At 42.8% G+C, this 12,743-nt stretch overlaps 1 protein-coding gene across 2 annotated transcripts in view; it reads left to right on the top strand.

Annotated features, from left to right (window-relative positions):
- The window catches only part of LOC148685453 (uncharacterized), a 47,780-nt gene that overhangs the window by 29,267 nt on the left and 5,770 nt on the right, over nucleotides 1–12,743 (top strand). The window contains exon 1 of one of the 2 annotated variants that reach the window (XM_088671302.1): nucleotides 11,437–11,812. The exons of the other annotated variant lie outside the window; for it this stretch is intronic. Coding sequence (XP_088527428.1) covers nucleotides 11,518–11,812 — 295 coding nt within the window. The 5' untranslated portion in view covers nucleotides 11,437–11,517. Of the gene's footprint in view, nucleotides 1–11,436; nucleotides 11,813–12,743 lie in introns of those variants that run through there. 2 annotated transcript variants of the gene reach the window in all.

Here is a 12,743-nt window from a genome sequence, read left to right as displayed (position 1 = left end):
TAAGGATCCAGTACAAGGCAATTTCAGCTAAACAAAGTTGTGACCGCCAAATCACTGCCAAACCTACAAAAACATGGAACTTGTCTGGCGTGCTATTAAGAATGTCCATTACTCACATGTTGCAGACAGCAGCTCAGAAGTAAACTTCATCTGGCCAGCCAAAAGCCCCTCTTTGTGCATGGACCCAGGGTGTTGAATGTCACAACTGCATTGGGATTGCAAATCTTGGTGCATCACATGGTTCATCTTCCTCTAGTTCCTGTTAACTCATGTGGGATCAACAACTCCCCTCTACACATGTCTCTTTCATTTGCAGTGTTATACAAACATTGAGCAAGTCTACGAGGCCACTTCCCTGTCCTCCCATCATCTTTGAACTGCCTGGCACAGCAAGCTGATGCTGAAAACCACCACACAGCAAACCCATCCGCTGTCATGCTGGGCTGCAACCTGCACTCCTGGAAAGGAGGGATGGAATGGAGATTCTCAGATCAATCTGAATTTACTTGATCCTGGCCCCATCAAATGAATATTGTACTCAAAGCCACCCCACCACTCATTCTGAGAGCAAGCACTCTGACAGCAGCTGAAGGCACAGAAATACTTTTTTATGCATTTCCCCACAGAAAGATGCATGGAAAAAGACTTTTTACCTTGAGATAGCCAGTCAGATGTGACATCAAGAGAATCAGAAAATTAGAGGAAAGAGAAAACTGTAGAAACTGAGAAAACTCTCTGAGAAATTTATTACATAGTATAAGACAGCTTCTTGAGTCAGCCAGCTGGATATCAGATGGGTGGCAGATCAACCTACTGCAAGCCCTTGCCATTTTGTGTGTGCAGAAAAACAAGTCAAATTTGTCTCGTTAAATGCAGCTTTTTAAGGAACTATCCTGGAATATTCACATGATTCGGAAGAAGAATATATACTGTACTTATAAGGGTGATTCCAGAAGAAACTACTTTCAGGATTAGCTTGCTAAATTCAGTACTTACAGATTCCCCCCCCCCTCATTATTAGCCTATTTGCCCAATGTTATCTATATAAGGGAACATCACAAAAATTCATTCAGGAGACTAATGATTTGAATTTTTGCTGATGTAGGTATTCTTTCTGATGCTCTCTCACAGATGGCTTTCGTAAGACCAAAATTGAAGAGGGATGTGCTACAGATTGCTCCTCAGAGGGCTACAGTTTCACCACAAGAGAAGGTCATTATATATGGAGTTTCAGGGAGTGCTGTCAGGGTGTGAAGTGCATCGGCATATACCTTCAAAGTAAGTATATGTGTATTTGTATATATCCTTCGAGCATAAATAGCATTGAGGCCTTAGGGGTTTTCCTTGGTTGCCCTTATACATACAATATCAAACAGATGGCATTGGAGATCTTCGATGAAGCCCAAGATAGGTTACAGCTTCCCTGTAGCTGGTTAGAGGACACCAAAGGTGGTCCCCATGATACCACGTACTGTAGTAAGGTAAAAGGTAAAGGACCTTTGGGCGGTTAAGTCCAGTAAAAAATTGACTATGGCGTGCAGTACTCATCTCACTTTTGAGGCTGAGGGAGTTGGCGTTTGTCTGCAGATAACTTTCTGGATCATGTGGCCAACATGATGAAACCGCTTCTAGCGCAATGGGACTCTCTGATGGAAGCCAGAGCACATGGAAATGCTGTTTACCAAGTAGCAACTCCACCTCTGGAGCTTGTAGCTGGTGTAGCTGTACACCAGCTACAAGGTTACATCCTGGCTCTTCTTATATGGTGTTGCAGGATCCCTCAACCATGACCTTGGGGGACAGGAGGCTGTAATGCATTTCAGTAATGCTCCTCAGATCAAAGGAAGTAAAGTGAAAAGGACTTTCCCAATATTTTCAAATTAACGTGTATTTTTGAAAACATGTATTAAAAGCTTTTAAGGATTGAAAAGGTTCTGCTTGAAGGAAGAGATAAATTGATTTAAAAATGTATAAAATGTTACAAGAATGGGAAATAAAAGATGAACTGGTTAACCTGCAATGATACAATGGGCTAAAGATCTAAGACATAATATAAAAATGGATGCATGGGCAATGTTGTTTTTGGGAAATCTATATGATGAGATAAAAAGTTGTCTAAAGTGTGTGTTTGTTTGTGTGTGTGTGTGTGTGTGTGTGTATGTATATGTATATGTGTATATATATATATATATATATATATATATATATATATATATATACATACACACACACACACACACACACAAACACACACTTTAGACAACTTTTTATCTCATCACCTCTGGGAAATTTTCTCCTGGAGATTATAGGGAAGGTAGTTCCAAAATATATGATAAAGTTGATTATGTATGAAACAAGAGTGGGTAGGATTCTCTATCTACAAAAAAGGAAGGGAGTAGAAGTTACCACCAAGGATGAATGGATAAGTAAGGTGATGGACTATGCAGAATTGGCAAAGTTAACAGCCAAAATAAGAGAATCTAACGATGATCGCTTTGTGGAAGAATGGAAGCCAGTTTCAAACTATTTAAAGAAATATTATAGTATGATGAACTCATGAGCAGGATTTGAAATATGAGTAACAGAAGTAATTAAAGAATAAATTATTGATGTGTTGGTATAAGAGATAGAAGGTATTGTGCAACAGAGGGGAATAAGTAAAAACACCATGGAAAAAAGGGTGGGAAGTCTGAAAAAGACATATTTATTATGCATTGATGTATATATATTATTTTTTTGAAAATTTAATAAAATATTATTACACTGTAGCGAAAGAAAGAAAGAAAGAAAGAAAGAAAGAAAGAAAGAAAGAAAGATATGGGCTGAAACTGTGTGCTGATTTTAGTGGTTGCTTTTCACAGAGATAAACCGTACCTTAAATGGCCAGGAGTGTCCAACCTGTTTCCCTTCTCTCTCAGAAGCCTGTAAGGGCTCAGAGACCATCAAGTGTTATAATGCTGAGACTCAGTGCATAGAGTTTATTCTTGCTCATGGTAAGTAGCACTGCCAGCCAATGAGGTGGAGACAGGGTGGTGGGCTGCTCTCTTGCTCTGTTTGTGGCTTTCTGCAGGAAAATGCTCTATGTGTATTGGTAGAGGGAACGTCTAATTTTCTGAAACCATAACTGCGTTAAATGATCTTTGCTTTGCATGTATATAGATGAGACTCCATATTTCTGGGGTGGGGTATGAGAAAGAAAGCAAAATAATCTGTTTAATCATGTGTAAAACTGCCTTTTAAAATAAAGTTTTCACTAACCTTATAGTAGAAATAAAGGCAGCCATGGAGCCCAGATCTGGAAAGCAGTATTGATGAAGATGGGCCCCTGTCCCATAATTTTAAAAATCGATATTTCTTTTCAAAGTTTTAAACATCCATGTCAAATTGTATGATTCTGAGATGTTTTCTATACTTGCTCAATACCCTTAATAAAAATTAAAATGTTCCTAATCTCTCTCTTATGTACACAAACTCACCCGTTTACTACCCCGACACTCATGTGAAAATGTCTCTTTTTCTTTACTAGATGACAGTGCAAATCCTGACAAGCATTTCTACGGCTGTGCAACACCAACATTTTGTGCATTGTCCAAAATGTCAATGCATATTAATGCCCTTTCAGGGACTATAACCCGAGCACGATGCAGTGATACTCTGCCTATCTCTGAGCAGCTCGACTTTGAAGGGTAGTTAGGAGAGAACAATGTCTTCTTCCTTTTGGACCTCACTGTTTCTTGCAGCAGTGGAGGTGAAGGTTGCTTGCCTGGTGGTGGAAGAGGAAGAGCGACTGCAATTCACAGGACCCCTGAGTCCTCTATTTGGCTTTTAGTGGCGGGTGAATGGGATGCAGGGAATAGAGAAGCTAAAGTAGGAATGTGGGGCTTGGGGGGCACAGTGTCATGAAAATTTGGTCTAGGGGTCATAATTAAAAAAAATTGGTGTGGCAAAAAAAACTGTGTTCTGTGTCTGTATTCATCAAATTAAGAATATTTGTTAGCTGCAGTGGCAAAGGGCAGTGCTTTTAAAAGGAACAAATGGACAATGGTTAGTTATTTTATTGATTTATAAAATGTTTATACCACTCCATATTTCAAAGAAATCGTTGAGTTGCTTACAATATCATAAGGGCATCACAAAAGTTCAAACAAATACAGTATAAAGCTTCCCACCCAACTTATCAAGAGGAAAGATTGAAGAAAGCTCTAAAATGCAGTCCGCTGGTTGCATGTGTAGCTGCTTTTTGGAGATTTGCCACACAGCTCTAGGCACTCAATGCGTACTACTACTGTTTAGCAGAACTCTGGAGAGCCAGTGAGATTCAGGAGTCAGGAACATAAGAGGATTTCTGATGGGTTCCATCAAAAGCCCCTCTAGTTCAGCATTCTACTCCCAGAGCACCTAACCCCAGAAAACAAGGCATGAGCCCAATAGCCATCTCCCACCTGGGATCTCCACTAATTAGCTTCAAGAGCAGTGGAGGCTGGTCACTTTTGTGGCATAACCCTCCCACTGTAAATGTCAAGCAATTTTATAAAGGCACCCCCAGAAATCCCAAACCTACATGTTTCCATTTCTGCCCGTCCCTTATTCTCTGGCTGACCAGCTCTTTGCAATGCAGGCATCTTTAGCTCAACATGGGGTTCACACCCACAAACCAGTCTCATGCTCTGCCAAGTGAGCTATCCCACTGCTTGAGCATTTCCTCCTGGTCTGGTGTGAACGTTATTAGAGGAAACACACAAAACTGCAGTATTTTAAGTGCAGAAATCTTTTAAATTTATGTATTGCAATTAGGGACGCATGGGGGGGGGAGACCCAAATTAATATATGCATATCTCTCTCTCTCTCTCTCTCTCTCTCTCTCTCTCTCTCTCTCTCTCTCTCTGTGTGTGTGTGTGTGTGTGTGTGTTTGTACACAAACACATTAAACAATAAATCCAACTTTATAAAAACAAAGATTAAAATACATACATACAGTACTTACATACATGCATATCCTCCAACATTTCTCCATACAGCAGTTGTGAAAAAGGGAAATTCCACACCTAGGCTCATCAGGAAAGGAACTGAATATAAAATGTCAATATCATTGACACCGGTATAGAAATACGGTATATGCTGTGACAATACTTGCATTATTGTGTACATTCACCTCAACTCAAAAAGGGTATTGTAGATTTAGAAGAGTTGCAGAAAAGTTGCAGAAAAGGGGAATCCTGTTTTTGTGGAGTTTAACTGTCGTATGTCTGTGTTCTGCTGCTGTTGGTGGGGAGGGATTTCTTGCGTATGTGCTGGAGAGTCCGAAACATTTTTTTTAATAAAAAACAAACAAACTCAATGTTTGAGGTCCTCTGTTCTGTTTCCATAGAGAGGTTGAAAGAAGGCTGCATACTTAGCCTTCTTTGCTTTTTATATACCAGTTATTTCCCTGCTCTGACCGAGAGAACCTAGCAGAACCTAGTGAGATTGTGAGTCTCTTAGTAAGGGGGGATTAGCTGCAGCAGCAATCCCACTTTTTGTGTAACAAAGGGAGTGTTAAAAAAGCCAGGGAAGAAGAAAAAGCAAGTGTAGCTGGATAATGATGCGTGTGCAAAGGAGACTGCGGTATAGGAGAGAAGAGAAAAGGTGGAAATGAGAGATGTTTGCAAGGGAGAGTTGGCATAAGTAAAGAGCAGGAGAGGAATAGGAAGAGCAGCTGAAAACAGGTGTGTAAGGGTGTGTGTGAAAATGGAAGGTGTAGCAGGGCTGGGGACATGGTGAATCAAAAGCAAGACCATAAAGAGGCTGCAGAATAGGAGGGGTTGGTGGCTTCATAAATTGGAGGAAGGTGGGAAGAAGCCTTTGTAGTTGCAGCATGTGGCACAAGCAAGAGGCAGGAAGTTACCACAGGCTGGATTACATCAGGGGGGGCAGGGGGATATGCACAAAAGGAGGGTAGGGGTAGACATGGGTGTGAGCGGGAAAAAGGATTACCCTTATCCTCCATGAATTTGTCTATGGATGGCTAGTAAACCTGATGGTTATGTTCTACATCTGCTGTTGGGGACACGTGTTAAACAGGGTTGCATTATTGTCCCAACTCTATTCATTATTTTCATTGCCATGTTGGCAATTGTTGAAGGGAAACTCCCCTCTGGAATAGAAATCATATATTGAACAGATGGAAAGCTCTTTAATCTGAGTAGGCTGAAAACAAAGAGTAAGGCTACCGCAAATTCCGTCACAGAGCTTCAGTATGCTGATGACAATGTAGTATGTGCACACTCCGATGATGACCTCCAAACTGTCCTAAATATCTTTGCAGGAGCTTATCAAAAACTTGGCCTATTGCTCGAAACCCAAAAAACTAAAGTGCTACACCAACAAGCACAAACCAATCCCTCTGCAGCATCAGAAATTCAACTCAGTGGTGTAATGCTGGAAAGTGTTGATCACTTCTCCAATGTCTTTCCACAAGGGCTGACATTGATGCAGAAATCCAGCATCGCCTGAGCTCTGCAAGTGCAGCTTTTCCCCAATTGAAGTGCAGAGTGTTTGAGGACCGGAACACTTGCAGGGAAACAAAAATGCTTGTTTACAAAGCTATTGTATTACCAACCTTACTGTATGCTTGTGAAACATGGACCACTTATAAACGCCATCTCCAACTTCTCGAAAGATTCCATCAACGGTGTCTCTCAAAAATCTTACACATCACTTGGGAAGACAGGCAAACTAAAATCAGCAAAGATCTCCAGTGTTGAAGCATTGATTCTTCAACATCAACTTCGTTGGACTGGTCATGTTGTGTGGATGCCTGATTATCGTCAGAATAGAGCAACTACTCTATTCTGAATTTAAAAATGGAAAGTGTAATGCTGGTGGTCAACAAAAGAGGTTTAAAGACTGTCTCAAGGCAAATATTTAAAAATGTAGTATAAACACTGACAACTGGGAAACACTTGCCTGCGAGCATTCCAGTTGGAGAACAGCCTTTACCAAAGGTGTCATGGGCTTTGAAGACACTCGAACTCAGAAGGGAGAAACGTGCTAAGAGGAAGGCACGCTTGGCAAATCCACACCGTGATCAACTCCTGCCTGGGAACCAATGTCCCCACTGTGGAAGGACGTGTGGGTCCAGAACTGGCCTCCACAGTCACTTACAGACTCATTGTTAAAATCGTGTTTATGGAAGACAATCTTACTCAGCTACGAGTGATCGCCAAAGAAGAAAGAAGAAGAAGTAGTGATGATGATGATGATGATGATGATGATGATGATAAATACACTGCCCATTATTTATACCCCACCCTCTCTAGGCGGCTTCCAACATATGTAAAAACATAATAAAACATTAAACATTAAAAAAAACTTCCCTAAACTGCAAACTTAATCGGACTATCAAAGATGAAGTATGAGGTTTGCGTAATAATTCCTGCTGTGGGTGAAAATGGAAAGAAGAGAGGAGTAGATCTTTATTTTATTATTAATGTTATTATTATTATTTAAAGCCTTCAATAACTTCATACCTGCTCCGTCTGGATTAAAGGAAAAAAGTATTGTAAGTGAGGTCTATTAGAGGAAATCTGGAAGTTTGTGGGGAGGTAAGACTTCATGTGTGATGTGGCGCGAGGTTCACAAGGAAAGGAATTGTATATAAAACTGATGATGTCACCACACCAGTATAGAAATATATTCTGTGACCGTAAGGGCTGCCATCTTTTTAAAAATCCAGACATTTTGATGATTTTTGAACATTCCGCACAGACACTAAATCATGATGTTGAAGGCGATGGAATAATTACTCTTTGAGGAAAGTTTATTAAATCTTGGGCATTTTTGTATACAGTCGTACCTCGGGTTACGAACACCTCGGTTTGCAAACATTTCGGGTTACGAACTGCGCAACCCCGGAAGTGTTTTCGCCGCGCGTGCGCAGAAGTGGTGCACACGCGGTCTGTGCATGCGAAAATTGCGAAAATTGCGCTTTGCGCATGCGCAAAATGGCGCTTCACGTCGCATTCGGTTTATGAACTATTCGGGGTATTACTGTAGAGGAATTCAAAAAAGAGTTTAGAAAGTGTATAAGATTTTTCAGGGCCGCCTTAAGGATATCCAGCGCCGTGGTTCAAAGATCCCCTCCCCGTTCAAAGATCCCTCTGGAGGCCCCCCCCCCGGGTTTCACCTTTTTACAGTACTGCTATCCCTCTGGAGCCCCCCCCTCAGGTTTCACCTTTTTACAGTGGTGCCGGCAGCTTTGCGGGGGTTGAGGAGGCGGGCAGTGGCTGGAGGGCAGCTCCTCCGGTGGGGAAGAGGGCACGGCGCTGCTTCAGCGTGGCAGGCGAGGGCAGTGAGCTGATGCCAGGACGTGCCGCATCCAGCCTCCGCCTCTTCCCAGGCACCCTCCAGAACTTGGCACAAACTTGGAGCCCTGGCACCCTGCACCACTTGCCCCTTTGGGCAAGATGCCACTGAGATTATTCATGGCGTGGGCGAAATGGATGGAGAAAACCTTTTCTCCCTCTCTGATAAGACTAGAACTTGTGGCCACCCAAGGAAATTGAATGTTGGAAGATTCAGGACAGATACAGGAAGATGATTTTCAAAGCATGCGTTGTTAAAGTTTGGAGAATACAAAATTAAACACGTAAAGTTGGCTGGATCCAGGAATGTAAACAGGTTCCAGCATCACAAGATGGCTGGGAAGAGAAATATATGTGCATGTGATGTACCAATTGTTAATGGCTTTTGGCCTGACTGGGAGTATTTTGGCTCTATGAGCATTGTGGTGAAACTGGGCTGGGGGTAGACAAGAAGGGCATGTAGTAAATTTTCATGGAGTTCCAAAAAGGGATTCATCTACTTACAATTAGTAGATGGATCTTACAATTAGGTTGTTTATATATGTAACAACAGTGACTAGGAACTACACAAACTACAGTGGTACTTCTGGTTACAAACTTAATTCGTTCCGGAGGTCCGTTCTCAACTCGAAATCGTTCTTAAGCTGAGGCGTGCTTTCACTAATGGGGCCTCCGGCTGCTCATGCGCCTCCAGCGCACAATTTCCGCTCAAATCCTGGGGCAAAGTTCGCAACCAGGAGCATCTACTTCCGGGTTAGAGGAGCTCGTAACCCGAAGCCTTTGTAAGGACGGTTCGTAACCAGAGGTATTACTGTATACATAATTCTTTGGTTGCCACCATCCAGCAAAACCAGCAAATATCCAGGAATACCAATATAACCACCAACTACAAAAAAAAACATATTTCAACAAAAGCAACAAAGCACCTTAAAAATAACTTTTAAAATAAAGGTTTCATTTAGTAACATAAGGATTAAATCTCTTACCTCCATGCCAGCCTCAGTGAAGCCAGTGCTGAATGATGAGAGCAGGACAGGCAAACATTGAATTTTTAAAATTGTTGGCTCTTTTACCACTCGGGTTGTACCTCTGCCAACGCCAATCTCCACACTTCAATCCAGTTACTGAGACTCTGCAGTGTTCCAATGATCCTACCACCCAGCCCAAACCCCCTGATGATCTCTCCCAGCGGCTGCATGTAGATGTTAAAAAGCATGGGGGAGAGGACAGAACCCTGAGGCACCCCACAAGTGAGAGCCCAGGGGTCCGAACACTCATCCCCCACCACCACTTTCTGAACATGGCCCAGGAGGAAGGAGCGGAACCACTGTATGAAAGTGCCCCCAGCTCCCAAGCCCTCTAGACGGTCCAGAAGGATGTTATGGTCGATGGTGTCAAAGGCTGCTGAGAGATCCAGCTGAACTAGGAAACAGCTCTCACCTTTGTCCCTAGCTCACCGGAGATCATTGACCAGCACGACCAAGGCAGTTTCAGTCCCATGGTGGGGCCTGAATCCTGACTGGAAGGGATCCAAGTGTAAAAAGGTTCCAGCATCACAAGATCACTGGGAAGATAAATATATGTGAATGTGATGTACCAACTTTGTACCTGAATGACAGCATCTTGGCCCCATGGGCATTGTGGTGAAACTGAGGTGGGGATAGACTGGAAAGGCAATTAGTGAAATTCATGGAGTTCTACTGTTGTTTCAAACAAGCCCTTCTTTCACCTTATTTGTCCTACTCTTTCTGCTGTACCAAAATGTCTTTCTTCCGTTCCTGTGCTGTCTCATGAGAGAGAGACAAATGACGTTGAACCCTCAAATATTCTATAGGACCTTTGTGCAATGTATTTGCCTTTTGGAAACATGTGCTGTCTTCAACATGAAATTCCAGATTCAATATAGCAATTTATAACAAATATTTCATTAAAAGGGGAACACCCATACACAGGCAGTTACAATAGGTTGAACTTAACCTTCTGTGACTGAAGAACCAACTGACATGATTCCTCTTAAGATTCTAATAAACTTTAACATAGAATAACATCTCAACATAAGGTATGTGCACAAAGCAGACTGCAGTATAGCAGAGAGCAGACCTGGAAGTGGGTGTTTTCTGTGTGCAAGAGAGCATGAAAAAGGAGGGAGGAAGGACGGAAAATGGGGTGAAGGCAGGGTGTTGTTTCCCCCCCCCCCATCGGAACGTGCCAGAGTGCACTTCTGGCATCTCTAGGGTGGACACTATTACAGTTCGGCTTCCTGACAATGATAGTGCTGCTTGTTTACAAAATCATTCTGTGTGACATTCTGCCTCTGAGCGGTCAGTGAGAACAATGGAGCAACAGTGAGGCAAAGGGGCCACTACAGTTGCCTCATGATGCAAAGAACCAGTGGTGAAGGCCTACCCTCAAAGGGTGCTTGCGCTGCGCAAGCCATGCTGAGGCCAGGGTGCATGCATGGAGGTGGAAGATGAAGGTTGCAGTGGCCAGCTGCTGCATTGGCAGTGCACAATATGGTGCACTGCCAACAGTGAGTCGTCCACAAAGAAACAAGAGTAGAAAACAGCAGGATTTTAAATAGCAGCCCATGGGAATACATATGCACCTTCTGCCTGTTAATGAACAAAAGTGCTGGGTGTGGGGGGACAATCAGGATCTCCCTAGAAGATGGTGCAGCCGGGCATCTTGTCGCATGATTTTGGTTTCAAGATGGTGGTGACAGAGGTGGAGCTAGCTGCTCCGGCACCCGGAGCGGTTCACAGGCTGTGCACCTGGGGGTGGGGCTAGCTGCCTGTGGGGCAGGGTGAGTATCTGAGGGGGCACTGCCCACGGTGAGCATCCCAGTGGGACAATGTCACCCCCATCAAGGATGACACCCGGGGTGTACTGCCCCCACCGCTTTCCTCCACCAGTGGGTGGTAACAGCATCTGGGTTGGCGACAGAGGTGGTGAGTTCTAGCACTTTTTTATTAAGAAAAAAAGGACTAGGTGAAGGGGATAATGGTTTGTTTGTGTGCAAATGAGAAGTAATGGTGGCAAACAACTTGAATGTGTTAAATTGTAGAAAGTTGTTTGGTTAAATTTATGGGGTTCCCAAAAGGAATTCAATAGCTTAAAATATCTGTTTATTAATCCCGAGAATGGGGTGGAATAGAAAAGGTAGCTGGCAAAATTCATGCGGTTCCCAGAAATATTTAATTCAATTTTCACACTGTGCATTTTGTTCCAAGATAAAATTACAGGCTGTCTGGGAAAGTATGCAATCTTTGCTTTCATCATTTCCCACCCCCTCACTGGACCACTTTTTTTCCACGTGAAACCTTCTTCTTGGCCTATAAATCCTTCCAGGTCAGCCTCTTTCTCCATCGGTTACCTGCTTGTTTCTTCTGAGTGCTTCTTAGCTTTTGATTTCTCCAGCACTATGACGATTTTCCTGAGTACTTGTCTCCTCTTTGCCATACTTTCTCCAGGTGAGTAGACAGCTGAAATCTTGGGGTTGGGGGGCAAATCCAGGAGGAGAGATGCAGTAGGATAGAGAATACAAACAGATATTGGCTCTATGAAGGATAAAGGAAGCTCAAAATATTGGAAGACTGGGAAAATGGACTCTAAATTTTGGAGGGTGAGAGGAGACCAGAAACGCATGGGAGAGGGTCTGACAGAATGTTCTTCTTTTTCACGAGGTAGGCTTTGGGTATGTTTTCACAAATAGACACCACCCCCTGCCTCTGGTTCATTCAGACTTTTGCTTCCTGAGCCCATGATTAGTGACACAAAATGGAATATTGGAACTGGACAGAACAAAACTCAAAGGGATCCCAGGTAGTACTTGATTTTAGCATCAGCAGTTGTAGTGCTTCCTGCGCTGTTCTGGCTACCATGTTGTTGACTAATAAACTTCTCATGATGACTCACATAGCTTCCCATTGCTTCTGGCACAGGTGAGCAGCCCGAGGTCTATGGGTCTCATGCAGCCTGCTACATGTTGCCTACCTTCCACATTGGTTGATTTACTCATTCCTGTGTTGTTGCAATCATGCTTCCCTCAGCTGGCCAAGGTTTTAGACAGGGTTTGATTGGCATAATTTCTGTAGGGAGGAAAATGGATAGAGAAGACTTTTAGTGTACTTTTCTCTCCACTGCCCTGCAAAATCTAAGATTTTGGTATTCTCAAAGAGCTGGTGCCCATTTAAATGATGCATTGGTGATCGAGAAATCGAAGAAGTAAAAAGTTTCAAATACTTAGGAATCACCTTCCATTGCAATCTAAAATGGGTGGCCCATCATAACAGTAGAGAGAAAAAACTTAGCTAAATTACCTAAGCACAAATTATCATAAGCACAAATAAAACAGTTTTATTTTTTTGGAGGGTAATTGGAATGTGCCTGCACCGGTTAGGG

The sequence above is a fragment of the Zootoca vivipara genome, chromosome 6 (genome assembly GCF_965207765.1).
Source record: "Zootoca vivipara chromosome 6, rZooViv2.hap1.1, whole genome shotgun sequence".
NCBI lineage: Eukaryota > Metazoa > Chordata > Lepidosauria > Squamata > Lacertidae > Zootoca > Zootoca vivipara.
This window is presented reverse-complemented; position numbering and strand designations above follow the sequence as displayed.